At 43.3% G+C, this 20,985-nt stretch overlaps 1 protein-coding gene across 6 annotated transcripts; it reads left to right on the forward strand.

Moving 5' to 3' along the window:
- The first annotated feature begins 1,266 nt into the window (after positions 1 to 1,266).
- LOC124011145 (SH2B adapter protein 2-like) lies at positions 1,267 to 19,013 on the forward strand. Of its 6 annotated transcripts, none has more exons than XM_046324224.1 (7): positions 1,267 to 1,398; positions 7,226 to 7,904; positions 8,057 to 8,204; positions 11,002 to 11,093; positions 11,402 to 11,487; positions 13,731 to 13,905; positions 17,336 to 17,666. In XM_046324224.1, exons 3-7 carry the CDS (start codon positions 8,160 to 8,162, stop codon positions 17,514 to 17,516), a joined length of 579 nt encoding a protein of 192 aa, XP_046180180.1. In that variant the 5' UTR covers positions 1,267 to 1,398; positions 7,226 to 7,904; positions 8,057 to 8,159; the 3' UTR covers positions 17,517 to 17,666. The 6 variants fall into 6 exon arrangements, with proteins under 6 accessions (XP_046180180.1, XP_046180185.1, XP_046180170.1 ...); XM_046324229.1 differs by having other exon boundaries at positions 8,105 to 8,204; XM_046324214.1 differs by having other exon boundaries at positions 7,226 to 8,204.
- Positions 19,014 to 20,985: the final 1,972 nt, after the last annotated feature.

Below are 20,985 nucleotides of genomic sequence, written 5' to 3' on the forward strand. Positions count from 1 at the left end.
ATTGTCTCAATGTCATGTAAGTAGTTTCAAAAACGTACATACAATCTGGAAAAATGAATGTGTAGAGGCTAAAACTCCAGCCGCTGCTCATAGACTAGATGTAACATAGTAAACGTAAATCCGTGATACTCAAATTAGTATGATACATAAAATTGTAGGGTGGATGAACGTCTAGCAACAATCTCATCACGCACAATTTTAGCTGATTAGCAACTTTGCAACTACTACTTTTTAGCTACTTTGCAATGATGTAGCTCAACTGATTAAGGTGAGAATGGAATGGATAAGTCCCCTAGATAGGTGGTGGCTAGCCCACTTCTTAGGCTAGGTGGCAAGCAACATTGTTGTCAATGGCCCCATTTGCTTCCTGGTATTATAACTTAGCCTGCGTAGCATGTTAGCTAACCTATAACCAAACCCTAATATTAACCCTTTTTTATTTTACCTTGGCAAGTCCATTAAGAACAAATTCTTATTTTCAATGACGGCCTAGGAACACTGTTCAGAGGCAGAACGACATATTTGTACCTTGTCAGCTTGGGGATTCGATCTCGCAACCTTTCAATCACTCGTCCAACACTCTAACCACTAGGCTACCTGCCACCCCAACCTAAACTCCTAACCTTAATCCTAACCTTAACCCCTAGCCTAGCTGATGTTAGCCACCTCGCCAACATTACGTTTATTGTACGAATTGCAATTCGTAACATATCATATGTATTGTAATGTTGTAACATATCATATGAAACAGATGATGGACATCCACAAATTACCAAAGGAAAGGTAACATATTGTAATGACCTGACTAGATCATAAATTAACAATTGTCCAGACAGAGGCTTGAGTTTGCGAATTGACGGTTTATTAAACCAACTTTACACAGGCTACTGTTTGGGCCGTAGCACACGCCAAATAGATGACAGATAACCCACAAGCCAATCGTGACCTTCTCTTGTGAAGCCCATCAGAACATTCCAGGCATTCCCGTGATTGGCAGAGAGCAGGTTGATTGACATGTCGGACCCCGCGAACACCGGGTACTGGTCAGTACAACACAACCACCTCCTAGCCTAACACATAACACACAGCTGTCTGTGCGGGTCGCTACAATATCATACTAATTGAAGTGTCACAAATGTATGTTTACTATGTTACATCTACCCCTGAGTCCAGGTTGCAAACGTTGGTTTTGTCCAACCACGTAGACTAGTCACAACCATATCGCGTCTCCTTTAAACTAATCGGAATAGATCAGACTACCCACACTGCGCAGCGCGCGTTGGTGGGAGCTGTTCACTTTCTGTGCAGTGTGGGGACACGCTATTTTCTGCCAAAAAGCTATTTCCCAACATATCTTAATGGGTTAAATTAGATGAACCAGACAAACAACACAATAAGGTAAGGATTCATTGATATTGATAATTAACCGTGGGACCATAGCCTACAGTAGTTAACCAGTGATTAAAGCGTGAGTGAGTTCATTTTTATTATGTGTCCGTTTTGTCCCAGAGCTCGCGATGAAAATGCAATGGATTTGTATGTAGGCCTACGGGTTTTGAAGTCCCGCTCATATTGCGAGTTTGCTTCTACACCTGCATTGCTTGCTGTTTGGGGTTTTAGGCTGGGTTTCTGTACAGCACTTTGAGATATCAGCTGATGTACGAAGGGCGATATAAATACATTTGATTTGATTTGTCCCGGAATTGAACTTGCTCTGAAGCGTCTATTAACGCATTAATATTAATCGCTCGAGTGTTCAACTGTGGGACATATGACAGAAAAATCATATAGCCTAGGTTTTTATTTTAAAGGTGAAGTCACCTAAATGTGAAATAGTGCATCCATCCATGACGCTACATAGCTTACATATGTCGTTGTCACACTACTTATAAAGGCTATTGACAAGTCTTCCTAAGCACGACGGTTTAAATGCTTAACAAATAGTTTATAAATAAAAGTCATACAAAGTATGGAAAAATAAAATATAAACATGTGACAACCCTTTCCCATATGAATGATTTCTGAAGCATAAATCTATAGGCTTTATGTCTTAACGTGGTTCATTTTGGACTGTTGTTTTGAAGTTCTGAAGGATGTAAAACATAATTTATGCAGAACTTGATACATTCTGTTGCCTTTGCATAAAACTAGCACCACCTAAAATAAACTGTAAACACATATTGCATAGATATGCAAGAGGTCTGGATGTTTATGCCACATGAGGTAGTGTGGTTGTTTTGAATTAAGAATCGCTGGTTCAACCCCCAAATTTGCAAAATGTGCCTCCTTCCCTTTGTTTTTCATAACTCCAAGCTTTGGGACACACAAATGTCAGTCATTATGATAAGATTTGAGAGACAGTTAAGCCATAACGTCCCGTATCTCTACTGTTATATTAAGCATGATAACTTCTACCATTCAATGCACATCTGGTATGCTTTGCCAAGCCTTGTCTCCTTGATCAGAGACAAATGTTTTTTCTTCATTCAGGCCTAATGTTTACCTACGGTACATTCATGAATTGGATTTTGAATCTGCCTCAAAGCCACATTGGCCATGTAACATTTCCCCTGATATAATCTCTTAGTTCTATTTCTCTGTGTGTGTTTTGGTGATGCAGTTAACTGATGTTTATGATTGTGTGTACGTGTTTTGTGTATGTGTGTGAAGGCGTTTTAGTTTGCATAAAGAAATTACACGTGTGTGTTTGGTTATGCTCACTTATTTGTATGGGTATTTACATTTTGTGTGTGTTTGGCCAGCTGCATTTCTGTGTGTGGGTGGCGTGGTGTCAGATTTACATTTAAGTCATTTAGCAGACGCTCTTATCCAGAGCGATTTGAGCTACTTACAATTACTTCCTTGTATAAGTTAGAGGCATGTACTCAATGTTCCTTAGGGCCCCTGTATCCTCTCTCTTGCACAACTTAAATTGAAATTTGAGATGTGTTGGATGTGCTCTACTGAATTTGTGTGACAATTGCTCAATATTCCCTCTCCTTTTTTGAAGTTCCTCAAACAGAGGAAGGGAAAGTTGTATTAACTGAGCTATTCATATCTGGGTGGATATTAAGCACCCAGTTTATAATCTAAAAGAGATTAGACTCTCTAGTCTAGACTCTATAGACTCCTGCTGTGAAGTGAAAATGTCATTTGCTTATTAGTTTGAATAACAATTCTTCTATTTTTGTCCGGAGGTCCTATGAGTACATATTCAGTAACCTGTGTGGCATCTTTATTTGTAACATGCCAACTGAACTCAGGTCAGAGACAGTGTCTGGAATGTGCACCAATGGTTGCTGGGATCTTTGAATTTTGGGGCGGAAATAATAACACCTGGTAAGAGAATCTGCTTTGGACTTTATCGCTGGAGTGTTTGTGCTTTTTAAAATTCTGAAAAGGTAGAAACCGTTATATATGTATATATTTATTTCCTTATGCATGTTGCCTCTTTCCTAGGTCCCAATTCCAATTTTCACTCATATTGTAGTTAGGACCTGGCAGTTCTCACTGTCTCCTTCTGTAAGTGATGGCTGTAAATGTACCCAGTTTGTGATGAGCTCTCAGGAGGCCAGCATCCCTCCAGAGTGATCTAGCGCCGTGTAACATATTTTTTGCCCATTCTACTCCCGACCGGCAACACTACAGCTGCCAGTCGGAGGCAAGATGCTTTTTTTCCCCAGAGTCAAGCCAGCAGCATGCCTACTCCCTGTTGCCACTTATTTTTATTGATTTTTTTATCGATTATAAATGATTGTGTGTGCAAAATATATCAGATTCACAGGAGGTTGATGGCACCTTAACTGGGGAGGACGGGCTCGTGGTATTGGCTGGAGCAGAATCAGTGGAATGGTATAAAATACATCAAACACATGGTTTCCATGGTTTCCATGTGTTTGATGCCATTCCATTTACTCCATGCCAACCATTTAATATGAGCTTTCCTCCCCTCAGTAGCCTCCTGTGATCAGATAACGAGTGCCAGTCCTGGTTACCTCGATCCACTTGTGTGGTTCCGCCCCCTGCTCCAGCACCCCGCACCCTGCTCCAGCACCCGCGGAACCCGCACCCTGCTCCAGCACCCGCGGCCTGCTCCAGCACCTGAGACCCTGCTCCAGCACCCGCAGCCCCGCACCCTGCTCCAGCACCCGCGGCCCGCCCCCGGCTCCAGCACCCGAGACCCTGCTCCAGCACCCGCAGCCCCGCACCCTGCTCCAGCACCCGCGGCCCGCCCCCGGCTCCAGCGGATGGCCCTAGACAACCCGATGAGCAGTCAGACACCTCAACGAGCAGTGTAAGTGTCAAGTGCACCTGGCCCACCTGAAACTACCGAGTGCAGTCCAGCTTGCTAAGGCCTATATGCTTGACCCAAGGCCTTACAAGCCCCGCAGAACAAGTACGGTCAGCCCCGCCAACTCGTCCAGTGTGAGCTAGCCACCATCCTGAACTCCCCCCGCCGTCAGGTTTGGAGATGCAGAAGCCTTCGACACCTTTGCCATGTCTATCCATTCACTGGTAGGCATGCTTAGGACCTTTTGATGGGCAGAACGGCTACAAGCGCAGATGTGGATCCCACATCAACCAGCTCTTGAGCGAGATGCCACAGAGCTACCAGGATGAATTCATTGGGTACTGTTTTGACCGCGGCATCCTCAGGACTGGCACGGACCAGACATACACCCTACATGACTTGGCAGCCTGTTTGCAGAAGAAGTCCCAGGCTAAGCTCATATCGAGCAGAGCCACAGCACTCTATCAATGTGATATGCCTAAGCCATTCAAGAAAGACCACCATACCTCCACGATCTGCTCCAATCCTCTTCAGTGAATGCCAAGGAGCCTGCTCAATCCAAGGAAAAATCCCAAACCCAAGCCATACTGACCCCACTATGACAATAAAGAACACTTTCAACTCTTCGGGACATGTCTCTGAATGTCCTTGAGTGGCCCAGCCAGAGAACGGACTTGAACCCAATTCAACATCTCTGGAGAGACCTGTAAATAGCTGTGCAGCGACGCTCCCCATCCAACCTGACAGAGCTTGAGAAGATCTGCAGAGAAAAATGGGAGAAACTCCCCAAGTACAGGTGTGCCAAGCTTGTAGCGTCATACCCAAAAAGATTTGAGGCTGTAATCGCTGCCATAGGTGTTTCAACAAAGTACTGAGTAAAGGGTCTGAATACTTATGTAAATGTGATATTTCAGTTTCTGTAAAACTTTTTTTTTAACCTGCGTTTTTGCTCTGTCATTGTGGGTCATTGTGTCGTTTTTTGCCCCTCATCTATTTAATCAATTTTAGAATAAGGTTGTAATGTGGATAAGTGAAGGAGTCTAAATACTTTCTAAATGCACTGTAGAAACCAGCATAGAAGCAGGGGTGTAAAGTACTTAAGTAAAAATAACTTAGTGCTTCTTAAGTAGTTTTTAAAAATATCTGTACTTTACTATTTATTTTTAAACTTTTACTTCACTACATTCCTAAAGAAAATAATGCTCTTTTTACTCCATGCATTTTCCCGGACATCCAAAAGTACTCGTTACACTTTAATAATAATATAATAATAATATATGCCATTTTGCAGACGCTTTTATCCAAAGCGACTTACAGTCATGTGTGCATACATTCTACGTATGGGTGGTCCCGGGAATCGAACCCACTACCCTGGCGTTACAAGCGCCATGCTCTACCAACTGAGCTACAGAAGGACCTTTGAATGTTAAGCAGGACAAGAAAATGGTCCCATTCACCCACTTCTCAAGAGAACATCCCTGGTCATCCTTAATTCCTTTGATCTTACTCTATGACAATTGGGTACTTTTTCCACCACTGCATAGAAGCAGATAAGACCCAACTCATACCTCAGGCTCATAATGACAGATGTTTGCTGTAACAATATGGCACACACACACACACATCCAGCTGTCTCTACAGATGTTTTCAAGTTTCAGTTAATGAAGAAATGTAGCTAGTGAAGCAGTGTCCAATCAGCCACTGGGCTATGTGTTGGGGGAATGAACCCAATCAAAAACGGTAAATGTGATTTTAAATCATACATTTAAATTACATAAAATGTCAGACTGCAGCTCTACCTCCTATTCAAAAGCATCCTTTGTCCTTGAAAAACGGAAATCTCCAGACTCATACTGCAGTGACACCACACAAAGCCTGTGAATTACTGTACCTCTGCCAGGAGGACAATAAAACTGCTAACAGACACCCAGTGGTAGCTGTCGTTTTGTGCAAGGATGGAAGTAACAGTGGGGAATTATAGGGCCCTTCACTTGCATTTGTCACTATTTTCACAAAAAGAATGACAAACTTGTCATGACAGGCACAGTCATTATAAGATAATTAGGTTGAAATCTCCCTATACTGGGCGTGAAAGTGCAATCATTAGTGACATTGATTCACTGTGAGGCGATCAGCTACCCAGGCTGATCGTCTAGCCCCGGCACTGATAACATCAATTGGACCTCTTCTTTAATATTTATGTATCGTTTTAAGATAAGGTGATATCTGTCTTTCTCTCCTTCTAAGCCCCTATTTCAAATGAGGGCTATTCAGTGCTAGGTGATAACCGTCTGCCATTGTGCATGAGAGAAACCTCAGGAATAATCTTCTGAGCCCTGTCACATTTTGGAACCTTATCTGCTAGGCTGCAGACAAGGGAACACAGCATGCGTACAATTTCAGACCTGGACTTCCATCGAATACAATGTGAAATAGCAAAGAGGTCATTTTCTTTCTGGAGAAAGTCCGTTCTCAAATGCTAGTATAACAGCAGGGTTAAGCAGTAGTCCTGCTTTGGCCTCCCTCTTACTTGGACCTCCTATCGCCTTTCCTATCATTTAGTTTTTTCTCTGTTCAAAGATAAATGCTCATTGGAGGAACCAGATAAGGTGTACTTGCAATTTGCTTCTCCCAAAATGTCAGACTTTAAAATTGAACAAAATCCTATTAATTGAAAGTGATATCGACCCTGTACAACGTCTTGTATTGATTGCAATTAGTCTCTTGTAGGGCATTAAAGAGTATCATGTTAGTCTCCCACATGTGACATGAACTCCCTGTCATGTTTTTAGGATAGGCCATCAAATCCGGTAGGAAGGATGTAAACTGGAGTTGTTTCCATAACGGCACACCAGAGTATCCACTATGAAATAATGAGGGTAGCCTCAAATACAACTCAGCTCCCTCATCTCTTCTGACCTTCTCTATCCACAGATTTCACCAGCCGAATGCACTAATGAGGACTTGAAGCAGGATTGTGTGAGGAGCAACTCTGTTTCTCAGTTCTGTACTCAGGATTATTGGGAGTGCTTTCGGAATGTGCCAAGCTAAACCAGAAGAATACTGCTGTCCTGGTGGGAGGGGGCCATTAGATCTGCCTACTACCTACATATTAATCTGATCTACTAGGCTCTCCAACCTTTCCCTGGTCTCTGATGGAGGGCAGCCCATTTAAGCAGAATCCCAGCCCCGAACAACAGCCCAAACCCAGGGGCCACACCAATCTGACTCTGGGCCAGTCCTGCAGCACAGAGGACCTGTCTGAGGGCCTCCCCAGGGCCAACTTAAGGAAGGGTTTCTCCCTGCGTAACATCAGCCTGTGTATGGTGGACGGGGTCCGGGAAATGCTCCAGAGGAGCCGGGGGGCCTCCCCAGAACCCCACTGCAGGCTCAAAGGGGACACGGGGCCACTGGAGCCCCCATCTGCTGTGTCTGCCCCGACGCTCTGCCACCCTCAGGGCCCCGCCAGCCGAGGTGCAGAGGGAAGGGGCCCTGCGCTATATGGTGGAGGCGACTTGCATAGAATGGGCTGCAGCACTCAGTGGCAGAAGTGTCGTCTGCTGCTCAGGAGGAGGAGGGGGGCTTCCTCCTGAAGTTCTATGTGCCGCCCAAGGTGGGTCTCGTGGTCACTTCCTGTGTTTTACATGGATTTGGTAGAAAAAATCATGTATTTTTTAAATGTAGTCAACGCTATAGGATTACATTGAGCTCCTGTATTGCTATCCTGATACAATCTGACACTGAAAATTAGATATCTTTTGTCAGTGTTGTTTGCGGTATCTCTGGTGCTCCTCTGTCCTCTCTCTGGCCCAGTCATCCAAGCCCAAAGTGAGTTCCTCTGACAGCTGTTGTGGAGGTGTGGACCACCATGCCCCTGGAAATGCCAGACACGGACAACACCTTTGTCCTCAAGGTAAGCTTTACTTGTAATGTCAGGACATTATATCACACGTGTATGTAGGCGTTATGACATAACATTCAAGTAGTACCAAATGCTCTATGCTGCAGATTTGCATAATGAACCAAACAGTGAAAACCGCAGACCATATTTGTTCAATATATCTTAATATCTTATGTCAGTAGGCTAAAACAGGCTACGAATATGAAACCTTATACATCAATGTATTTTCCACTACATACAGTTCATTTAATTAATTCATTAGGCCCTAATCTATGGATTTCACATGACTGGGAATATAAAGAAATAAAAGCTGAAATAAATCATTTTCTCTACTATTGAATGCACCAATTTGTAAGTCGCTCTGGATAAGAGCGTCTGCTAAATGACTTAAATGTAAATGTAAATGTCTATTATTCTGACATTCTTAAAATAAAGTGGTGATCCTAACTGACTTAAGACAGGGAATTCTTACCAGGATTAAATGTCAGGAATTGTTAAAAACTGAGTTTAAATGTTTTTGGCTAAGGTGTATGTAAACTTCTAACTTCAACTGTACACTATATATGCAAAAGTACACCATATATGCAAAAGTATGTGGACACCCCTTCAAATTAGGGGATTTGGCTAATTCAGCCACACCTGTTGCTGACAGGTTTATAAAATTGAGCACACAGCCATGCAATCTCCATAAACAAACATTGGCAGAAGAATGCCCTTACTGAAGAGCTCAGTGACTTTCAATGTGGCACCGTCATAGATACCACCTTTCCAACAAGTCAGTTTGTCAAATTTCTGCCCTGCTTGAGCTGCCCGGTCAACTGTAAGTGCTGTTATTGTGAAGTGGAAACATCTAGGCGCAACAATGGCTCAGCCACAAAGAGGTAGGCCACACAAGCTCACAGAACAGGACCACTGTGTGCTGAAGCATGTAAGAATCGTCTGTCCTCGGTTGCAACACTCACTACAGAGTTCCAAACTGCCTCTGGAAGAAACGTCAGCACAGGAACTGTTTGTCGGGAGCTTCATGAAATGGGTTTCCATTGCCAAGCAGCCGCACACAAGCCTAAGATCACCATGCGCAATGTCAAGCGTTGGCTGGAGTGGTCTAAAGCTCGCCGCCATTGGACTCTGGAGCAGGGGAAACATTTCACCATCTGGTCGTTCTACGGACAAATTTGGGTTTGGCCAGGAGAACGCTAATGCATAGTACCAGCTGTAAAGTTTGGAGGAGGAGGAATGATTGTCTGGGGTTATTTTTCAAGGTTCCGGCTAGGCCCCTTAGTTACAGTGAAGGGAAATCTTAACGCTACATCTTCCAATGACACTAGACGATTCTGTGCTTTCAACTTTGTGGCAACAGTTTGGGGACGGCCTTTTCCTGTTTCAGCATAACAATGCCCCCGTGCACAAAGCGAGGTCCGTACAGAAACAGTTTGTTGAAATCGGTGTGGAATAACTTGACTAGCCTGCACAGAGCTCTGACCTCAACCCCAACAAACACATATGGGATGAATTGGAACTTTGACTACGAGCCAGGCCTAATCGCCCAACGTCAGTGGCCAATATTGGCGGGAACTTGAACACGCTGTCATACACACCGATCCAGAGCATTCCGAACATGCTCAATGGTGTAATTTTTGGTGAGGATGCAGGCCATGGAAGAACTGGAACATTTTCAGCTTTCAGGAATTGTGTACAGATCCTTGTGTGCATTATCATGCTGAAACATGAGGTGATGGCAGTGGATGAATGGTATGACAATGGGCCTCAGGATCTCGTCATGGTATCAGTAGCTTATACTTATCCATACCATTACCCCACCACTACCATGGGGCACTCTGTTCACAGTGTTGACAGCACGCCCCAAGACACTATACATGTGGTCTGCCATCTGCCCGGTACAGTTGAAACCGGGATTCATCCGTGAAGAGCAGAATTCTCCAGCGTGCCAGTGGCCATCGAAGGTGAGCATTTCCCCACTGAAGTCGTTTACTACGCCGAACTGTAGTCAGGTCAAGACCCTGGTGAGGATGACGAGCATGCAGATGAGCTTCCCTGAGATGGTTTCTGGCACTTTTTGCAGAAAATCTTTGGTTGTGCAAACCCACAGTTTCATCTGCTTTCTGGAGAGCTGGTCTCAACGATCCCGCAGGTGAAGAAGACGGATGTGGAGGTCCTGGGCTGACGTGGTTACACGTCATCTGTGGTTGTGATGCCGGTTGGATGTATTATCAAATTCTCTAAAATGAGGTTGGAGGCAGCTTATGGTAGAAAAATGTATATTCCATTCTCTGGCAACCGCTCTGGTGGATATATATGCATTCGGCATGCCAATTGCACGGTCCCTCAACTTGAGACGTCTGTGGCACTGTGTTGTGTGATACAACTGCACATTTTACAGTCGCCTTTTATTGTCCCCAGCACAAGGTGCACCTCTGTAATGATCATGCTGTTTAATCAACTTCTTGATATGCCACATCTGTCAGGTGGATAGATTATCTTGGCAAAGGAGAAATGCTCACTAACAGCTAATTTGTGCACAACATTTTAGAGAAATAAGCTTTTAATGCATATGGAACATTTCGGGATTTTTTATTTCTGCTCATGAAACATGGGACCAACACTTTACATGTTGCGTTTATTTTTGTTCTGTATATACTGTGTACATTTATATGCTTGAATGTTCTTCAGTGGCCTTTTTTTATTTTGTTTCTTCATACACCTATCCAATACTCTCTCATGTCTACACCAGTGCATAGTTGATTTCAAATGTTCACATATTGTGCCTAATCCAATGCTTGTATTGCAGGTGGAGAATGGAGGAGAATACATCTTGGGGACTTTAGACTCCCTTCAGAAACACTCCTGGGTGGCTGACATTCAGGACTGCATAGACCCGGGGTAAAGAAAAGACCACCACACTCACTTCTCTATGATCTCGGGGTTTCAATTTAGTCTAAAGTTAAATTAGATTCCTTCCCTTTTCTCTGTTCCTGCACTGATGTGAAGGAGAAGTGAAAGCAAAATCCCAGTGTACATCCACCATATTGCTTTCAACACTGTGTTTTCAGATTGACAGAAGAGGGAAAAGGATTTCCCTTCAGACTATTGAGATACACCCCCATATAGATGATTTTAAGCAGCATCACTCAAACCAGTTCCTTCTCTTCCCCTGTCTCAATGAAAATAGTTTGTATTCTGTGTGACAGGGACAGTGGAGATGACATTGAGTTGACGTCTTGTCCTCACGGCCAGTCCCCCTCGGTGTCCACCTGTAGCTGTGAGCTCACATCTAGTGAGTACTTATTCACTTAAATTGGTAATGGTATCCCAGCTAGCACATAACATTCTGACAACCATATGTTTCTTCTTGGTGAGATCGTGGTTGTCCTATGGTTATTTTGCATACAACCTTCCCACAACTTTCTGGGAATGGTGCAGGATAGTTGCTTGGCTTTGGAACATTCTCAGCACATTTAAGGAACAAAATGTTACTTTTTTATTGAACCTTTATTTGACTAGGCAAGTCAGTTGAGAACAAATTCTTATTTACAATGACGACCTACCCCGGCCAAACCCAGACAACGCTGGGCCAATTGTATGCCGCCCAATGGGACTCCAAATCACGGTCGGATGTGATACAGCCTGGAATCGACCCAGGGACAGATACCCCCAAAAACACCTCTTGCACTGAGATGCAGTGCCTTAGACCGCTGTGCCACTCGGGAGCCCAAAGTACTTCAGTAAAAAAACTTCAAAGTACTACTTAGGTCATTCTTGGGGCTATCTGTACTTTATTTTACTATTTACTTTTACTTCACTACATTCCTAAAGAAAATGATGTACTTTAAAAAAAAAAAATTTTTTTACCCCTTTTTCATGATATCCAATTGGTAGTTAGTCTTGTTTCATTTCTGCAACTCCCGTTCAGACTCGGAGAGGCGAAGGTCTAGAGCCATGTGTCCTCCGAAACACAACCCCACCAAGCGTCATTGCTTCTTGACACAATGCTTGCTTAACCTGGAAGCCAGCCGCACCAATGTCAGGGAAAGTCTCCAGGTGTACGGTGTTGTGTCAGTGTGCACTATGCCCGGCCCGCCACAGGAGGCGCTAGAGTACGATTAGACAAGGACCACACGGCCGGCCAAACCCTCCACTAACCCAGACGACGCTGAGACAATTGTGCGCCGCCTCGTGGGTCTCCCGGTCGCGGCTGGCTGCGACACAGCCTGGGATCGGACCAGGATATGTAGTCCTGATTCATCCGCTGCCCCACTCAGTAGGCCAAAAAGAAAACGTAGAATAAGCTACAGTGCATTTGGAACGTGTTCAGATTCCTTCCCTTGTTCCACATTTTGTTACGTTACAGCCTTATTCTAAAATTGATTTGAGTTTTTTTTCCCTCATCAATCTACACATAATACCCCATAATGACAAAGCAAAAACAGGTTTTTAGACATTTTTGCATTTACATAAGGATTCAGACCCTTTGCTATGAGGTCTCAATTGAGCTCAGGTGCATCCTGTTTCCATTGATCATCCCTGAGATGTTTCTATAACTTTATTTGAGTCCACCTGTGGTAAATTCAATTGATTGGATATGATTTGTAAATGCACACACCAACTTGTCCCACAGTTGACAGTGCATTTCAGAGCAAAAACCAAGCCATGAGGTTGAAGGAATTGTCCGTAGAGCTCCGAGACGGGATTGTGTTGAGGGTACCAAAACATTTCTACAGCATTGAAGTTCCCCAAGAACACAGTGGCCTCCATCATTCTTAAACGGAAGAAGCTTAGAACCACCAACACTCTTCCTTGAGCTGGCTGACCGGCCAATATCGTCCAAAATGATATTGTGATATGTAACTGTATTACCCCCAATCTCTATCAAACTACCCTGCTACCCCTTTGTCCCCATCGCTATCAAACTACCCTGCTACCCCTTTGTCCCCATCGCTATCAAACTACCCTGCTACCCCTTTGTCCCCATCGCTATCAAACTACCCTGCTACCCCTTTGTCCCCATCGCTATCAAACTACCCTGCTACCCCTTTGTCCCCATCGCTATCAAACTACCCTGCTACCCCTTTGTCCCCATCGCTATCAAACTACCCTGCTACCCCTTTGTCCCCATCGCTATCAAACTCAAACAAACTACCCTGCTACCCCTTTGTCCCCATCGCTATCAAACTACCCTGCTACCCCTTTTTGTCCCCATCGCTATCAAACTACCCTGCTACCCCTTTGTCCCCATCGCTATCAAACTACCCTGCTACCCCTTTGTCCCCATCGCTATCAAACTACCCTGCTACCCCTTTGTCCCCATCGCCATCGACCTACCCTGCTACCCCTTTGTCCCCATCGCCATCGAACTACCCTGCTACCCAGTTTACAAATGTACCTCATTATATGGACAAATGGAAAGTAGTCCAGGTCGCGACACAAGATTGCCGTCCACGTACTAAGCAGCATTGAATGCGAAACAATGGGAATGGTAGGAAGACCAAACATCATGCCATGCCTCTACCTCCCTGCAAGCAGCACCTGCGTCTGTCTGTGGACTCTCAGGGCCAGTGCCATGTGCACCACCTTTGGTTCCAGAGCATGGGGGACATGCTGCAGCACTTCCACTGCCATCCCATCCCCCTGGAGTCCCGCGGGGCTGCAGACATCATGCTGCGATGCTACGTCCAGAGACACAGCAGCCACCCAGGTGACACACGGCTACTGCTTGAGATGTTTTTGTGTCAAATATAGGCTATTAATATGATTTCTATTTTAGTGACAAAACATAATGAGTGTTTGACGTCTTATCCAACATTTCTAGTGCCCAAAAACAATCCCTGCATTCTTCAACTGCTTACCAATATATAACCTCTCATCTTAAATTTGTTCGCTCAAGCTTTTACATCGGATGATTAAAAAATGTTAGCCAGCAGGAAAGTCGTTTACATTTTTAAAAAAAAAGTAGTTTCAAGCCAATAAATTAGCCTTTTAGGAGAGATCCACTGGACTAGCAAACCATATGGAATTGAGGATCACTCTTCCAGGCTGTCTTTTTGAGGTTGGCCACAAGGGACAGGAGTCAAAATAGTTATTCTCTGTGGAATGTGTTCTTCACACTGAAGCTCCCTCTTCCCTCCGCTGGTCCAATTGTGTCCACTTGTCTCACTCCACTGTGTGTAACCACTTAGTGTCAGCCTTTCTCATGCTAAATCCATTTGGTCTCCTCTGTTTTGATTCCAACTGAAATATCCTCAAAGCCTTCCTAATGGATTTATAAAACCAGTCTTTTTTTTACCTAAACATGTTATTTTGTTCCTTTACACCAGGGGTGTCAAAGTCAAATGGACGGAGGGCCAAATAAAAAATTTAGCTACAAGCCGAGGGCCGGACTGTTCGAATGTTCATTGAAAATTCTTTAAATGACGCATATAGTCTAGTGAACCTAATTGAACCTACTGAAAACCTAACAAATATATTCCAATATGATCAGATAAATAAAGCAATATTTTCTTATGGCTCTGTCAGTAATCTTTAATTTTCAACAGACACAAAAGACAAATTTCCTTTATATAAAAATCCCCATAACATGAACATTAAATGAAAGAAACCGGTATTCAAGGCACCATCAGTAGCCTATATTTTCTATTTTAGCAAAAGTGGGCTAAATTTACTTCAAAGAAAAAAACAATAATAGCAATTTTCTATCATCCACTCAACTGAAATATTTTAAAAATATAATTGGATTGAAATACAATAAAATAAAGTGCAAAAATCTATTAATCAAAAACAACACTTTGTTTAAGGAGAAGTAACATGCAGTGAAAACAAATATTAAACTTTAACTTTTAAACTTGAACTGAGTAAAAACTCTAAATATGTGATTGCACAGTAATGTTCACTTGTTTGAGGTTGAGGGTGATACTTGGTGGTGTCCCATCTTTTCCACAAGTTCATCAATGTTCGGGGTAAGGCTCTGAGCTGAGGAAATCCTCAGAATTGAGTGGAGGTGTTCAGCAGTAAGTCGACTTCTGTGTGATGTTTTGTTCAAGTTCATCAAAGAAAACAGTTGTTCACACAGGTATGTGCTGCCAAACATAGACAACGTTTGAGCAGCCTGGATGCGCAGCTGGGGCATTGTGTCGGGAGGAAACGGGCGAACTCCGCAGCACCCACTGCCGCATATTTTGCCCTCAGTGCATCATTGCATTGGAGGTCAATCAACTCCATTTGGAGGTTTGGTGGTGAGCTTTCCACGTCAACAGCAAATGGGTTACCGAGCAGTTCCAACCTGCTTTTGTGCTTCAAAGTCAGCAAATCGGCGTCGAAAGTCAGCGGCAAGCATACCTATTTTATCAGCCAACTGTGCGCTCGGGAACGCACTGGTAGAGAGCTTCTCTTTCATGGTCTGGCAGCTGGGAAAGTGGCTCAAATTTTCTTTCCGCATCTGCGTCTCCCACAGAGTCAGTTTGGTTTTAAATGCCTTCACTGTACTGTACATATCAGAGATGACACGATCCCGACCCTGCAGCTGCAAGTTCATTGCATTCAGATGACTCGTAATGTCACACAGAAAAGCCATTTCACACAGAAACATTTCGTCTCGGAGTTGTGTTGTGTCTTTCCCTTTGCTGTCCAAGAACAGACAAATCTCCTCACGAAGCTCGAAACATCTTTGAAGCACCTTTCCCTGGCTTAGCCATCGCACCTCTGTGTGATAAGGCAAATCACCATGCTCCGTTTCTAACTCCGTCAGAAATGCCTTGAACTGGCGGTGATTCAAACCTTTGGCTCTGATAAAGTTAACTGTGCGCGTGATGCTCATTACATGCTCCATTTTCAAGGCTTTACCGCACAACGCTTCCTGGTGTATGATACAATGATAAGCTGTCAGCTCACCTGTCGCGTTTTCCTCTTGCATCTTTTCCCGTATCTTCCCCACCAGTCCGCTCCTGTGTCCACACATCGCAGGTGCTCCGTCGGTTGTCAAACCCACGAGTTTTTCCCAAGGCAGCTCCATCTCATTTACACATCTTGACACCTCTTCATACAAATCATGCCCCGTAGTTGTGCCATGCATAGGACGTAAAGCCAAAAACTCCTCTGTCACGCTTAGGCTGGAGTCCACTCCGCGGATGAAAACTGACAACTGGGCAATGTCAGAAATGTCAGTGCTCTCATCCACAGCCAAGGAATATGCAATGAAATCTTTTCCCTTTTTCACAAGCTGCTCTTTTAGATTGATGGACAACTGGTCTACTCTCTCGGCAATGGTGTTTCTGCTCAGACTCACATTTAAAAAGAGTTGCCTTTTTTCTGGGCAAACTTCGTCACAAACTTTAATCATGCAGTTTTTGATGAAATCCCCTCCGTAAATGGCCGGGCTGATTTAGCGATCTCTTCTGCCAAAATAAAACTGGCCTTGACAGCAGCCTGGCCTTGTGATTTGGCTTTTTTGAACAGAGCCTGTCGAGATTTGAGGCCTCGTTTTAATTCCTCTGCCTTTTGTAGCCTTTGTTCCATGTCCATATTCTTGTTTTTGTCCGCGTGTTTCGTTTCATAATGTCGTCTCAGATTATACTCTTTCAGTACCGCCACACTTTCTCCACACAGAAGACACACAGGTTTTCCAGCTACCTCCGTGAACAAATACTCCGACTCCCACCTTGTTTGAAACCCCCGGTTCTCAGTGTCCACCTTCCGTTTTGCCATTTTTGATGGGTATCTGAAAGTTAATTTTACTGTGATGCTGACAACTGCTGAGCCAATAAATATTGAAATGAAGCAGCCTACTGCTCGGTGCGTCACCGTTGCATTGTGGGAAATGTAGTATTGGTGCGTGTAAAAGATCTGCGGGCTGCCGGCTTGCTGCGGTCTGCGGGCCGGTTCTAATAATAAATCAAGATCATCCCAGGGGCCGTAAAAAACCTTCTCGCGGGCCGGATGTGGCCCGCGGGCCTTGACTCTGACATATGTGCTTTACACCCTGAAATTGAATACAGCACATAAATGCAATTCAAAAGATTCCTACTCTGTCCATTTCAAGTTAATAGATAGAGTTTGGTTTCAAGCTAGATCTATGGTGCATAATGTGTGTGTGTTTCAAACATGTCGCTTGTCTGCTGTGTTTCTCTTTGCAGAGCTCAGAGCGTCTCGGATGTCCACCCATACCAGAGAGCCTGGCTGTCGGAACTGCCTCCACCAATCGGCACACTTATTTCCCCAAGCTTTGCAGGTGGATGGCGCATCTGTGGACCCCCCCCCGCCCCGCCCCCGCTCCCCTGCTCTGCCCCGCATCCCGCCTTCCTTCCCCAGACTTGAGGATGGTAGTGGTGGGGGATTACTGAGTCGCAGTGGTAGCACAGAGTACCTGCTGCCGCGCTCTGGTGGCTCTGCTGATGAACAGCAGGAGAGTGAGGGCACACAAAGGACACGAGCAGTGGAGAACCAGTACTCTGTCTACTGAGTAACCTTGAAGTAATCTATGACTGACTGCATCAGAATCACATATCGGTTTTGTCAAAACTAGAACTGCTGCCATAATAGAGATTTTGCAGGTGGTGGAATATTCTCCTGCATAGTTTTTTTGTGATAAAATGTAAGATATCTTTTCAGTGCTCATTGTATGCCATACCTCAAACCTACAAGGTGGAATTCCCCACATTTATCCCCTGACTAGAACACAACTGAATCCCACTAAGGGAGAAGGAATGGATGGGTACGTGCAGTGAACGACTTAAAATGTCAGTGCTAAGACATGACAAAGAAGAGGAGGATTATATACACCTCAGTGGATGGAACTGTTCAACCTTAATTCCTCCCAGATGTAGTGAAGGAGATCCTCTGTGATCCCCTTTGAGCAAAAGACAATGTGACCCCATGTCTGTACCACATTGATTCTCTGAGTTTCATAAATCTCTTGGCTCCATGGAATATTTACCATTAGTCAACAGGGCGCAATACTCCCTTTTAAAAACATGTTCACTAAAATGTTACTGTGCTTGCAACAAGACCTTGGTTCAAATACAATTTCAGTTATTTCAATTTTTTTCTCATACATTTCAAAGTATTCAGATATTCAACTACTTGTATTCTCAAAGAATATTGGAATGTATTTGCAAATACACTGAAGTATTGGAAATGTATTTGCAAATACTCAAATACACAGACAAGTGTATTTAAGTACAAATATTTAAATACTCCCATGCATTTGAACCCATGTCCTAGGAGTATTTGAAATAATGTTTTGAAAATATCTTCACATAGTAGGCTATTTATATGAAATTCTTTGAAAATACTTCCAATAGAAGTAGTTAATTTGACACATTATTTGAAAATACTTTAAAAATATTTAAATGAATAATTAAATACATATGTATTTGAACTCTGGTCTGCTTGCTACTATGACATGTAAGGTGTACATATACTTAACTAATTGTATTCAGTGTATAGACTAATGGAAAAAGTATTTGTCACACTGTCCCCTCTACTTCAATCACGATTCCTTAGGAGACATGGTGGTAAAAATGTACTACACTGACAACACTTTAATATTCACCAGCTTTTCAAATTTGGTACAATATAATATATACTTACAAGCACATCAAGGCAATTATATGGGGATAATTACAACTCTACTGCCACTGTAAATTTGCCATTTTTTAAAACTTATTATATATAAAAGTGAGTTCACTCTAGAATTAAAGTTAGCCTGATGTTTTCAGACCTCCAAAGTGGACTAGATGTGGTTATCAAACATGAATAGGACTACATTAATATCAGAATGTCTGACAGCAAATAAACGTTACTTATTCTGAACTGTGTAGTATACCAATTTTTTTTACAGTAAAACAACTATAAGCTGCTATGCTGCTGTAAGCCTTATGATTAACCCCCTTTGTATTCAGTATTGTATCAATGCTGATACATGCTAATAACAACACAAGTGACATTCAATTCTCATGTGCCTTTTAAATAATTGATTTCTCTTAAATACATTAAACGTGTTGAAGAAGCACAAATTACATGGGATTGGTCATGCAGTTTCTTACATCCAATACCATGAAGGCACATTTCAATTAATTTACTGTACACAATGTTACATTTGATTATTTCTGTGTAAGAGCAAGGCCTAGACCCCTATGGCTGCGTTTACACAGGCAGCCCAATTCTGATAATTTTTCCACAAAATAGTGAAAATTATAATTTGGCTGCCCCAAAAAATATTTAACCCCCAACTTTAAAAGCCAAGTTGAATCATAGGGAAAGGGAATACCTAGTCAGTTGCACAACTGAAATGCATTTAACCTACATGTGTCTTCCGCACTTAACCCAACCTCTGAAACAGAGAGGTGTGGGGGGCTGCCTGAATCTACGTCATTGGCACCTGTTTGGGGTTAACTGCCTTGCCCAAGGGCAGAAGAAAAGCAGACTTTTCCACCTTGCTGGCTTCGAACCAGAGACCTTTCGGTTACTGGCCCAACACTTACCCGCTAGGCTACCTGCCACTTTAGCGCCATATTGAACGTTAGTCTATCAACCATGGCACTATTCTGCAATTCATTGAACACTACAGAATCAAATCAACACACAGTATATTTACAGTTGAAGTCGGAAGTTTACATACACTTAGGTTGGAGTCATTAACAGTCCTTTTTCAACCACTCCACAAATGTATTGTTAACAAACTATAGTTTGGCAAATCGGTTAGGTCATGCTACCTTGTGCATGACACAAGTCATTTTTCCATCAATTGTTTACATACAGATTATTTCACTTATAATTAACTGTCACAATTCCAGTGGGTCAAAAGTTTACATACACTAAGTTGACTGCCTTTAAACAGCTTGGAAAATTCCACAAAATTATGTCATGTCTTTAGAAGCTTCTGATAGGCTACTTGACATAATTTGAGTCAAGTGGAGGTGAACCTGTGGATGTATTTCAAGGCCTACCTTCAAACGTTGCCTCTGCTTGACATCATGGGAAAATCAAAAGAAATCAGCCAAGCCCTCAGAAAAAAATTGTCTGGTTCATCCTTGGGAGAAAATTCCAAATGCCTGTTCATCTGTACAAACAATAGTACACAAGTATAAACACCATGGGATTACGCAGCCGAAAAGAGACGTGTTCTGTCTCCTAGAGATGAACGTACTTTGGTGTGAAAAGTGCAAATCAATCCCAGAACAACAGCAAAGGACCTTGTGAAGATGCTGGAGGAAACAGGTACAAAACTATCTAAATCCACAGTGAAATGAGTCCTATATCGACATAACCTGAAAGGCCGCATAGCAAGGAAGAAGCCACTGCTCCAAAACCATCATAAAAAAGCCAGACTACGGTTTGCAACTGCACATGGGGGCAAAGATCGTACTTTTTGGAGAAATGTCCTCTGGTCTGATGAAACAAAAATAGAACTGTTTGGCCATTTTGACAATCGTTATGTTTGGAGGAAAAAGGGGGAGGCTTGCAAGCCGAAATACACCATCCCAATGGTGAAGCACGGCAGCATCATGTTATGGGGGTGCTTTGCTGCAGGAAGGACTGGTGCACTTCACAAAATAGATGGCATCATGAGGCAGGACAATTATGTGGATATATTGAAGCAACATCTCAAGACATCAGTCAGGAAGTTAAAGCTTGGTCGCAAATGGGTCTTCCAAATGGACAATGACCCAAGCATACTTCCAAAGTTGTGGCAAAATGTCTTAAGGACAACAAAGTCAAGGTGTTGGAGTGGCCATCACAAAGCCCTGACCTCAATCCTATAGAAAATGTGTGGGCAGAACTG

The sequence above is a fragment of the Oncorhynchus gorbuscha genome, linkage group LG02 (genome assembly GCF_021184085.1).
Source record: "Oncorhynchus gorbuscha isolate QuinsamMale2020 ecotype Even-year linkage group LG02, OgorEven_v1.0, whole genome shotgun sequence".
NCBI lineage: Eukaryota > Metazoa > Chordata > Actinopteri > Salmoniformes > Salmonidae > Oncorhynchus > Oncorhynchus gorbuscha.

Coding starts and splice junctions, on each gene's coding strand:
- LOC124011145 (XM_046324214.1), top strand. CDS start 8,160: ATGCCCCTGGAAATGCCAGACACGGACAACACCTTTGTCCTCAAG. Junction 8,205..11,001: donor ACAACACCTTTGTCCTCAAG/GTAAGCTTTACT, acceptor CTTGTATTGCAG/GTGGAGAATGGAGGAGAATA. Junction 11,488..13,730: donor TAGCTGTGAGCTCACATCTA/GTGAGTACTTAT, acceptor CCTCCCTGCAAG/CAGCACCTGCGTCTGTCTGT.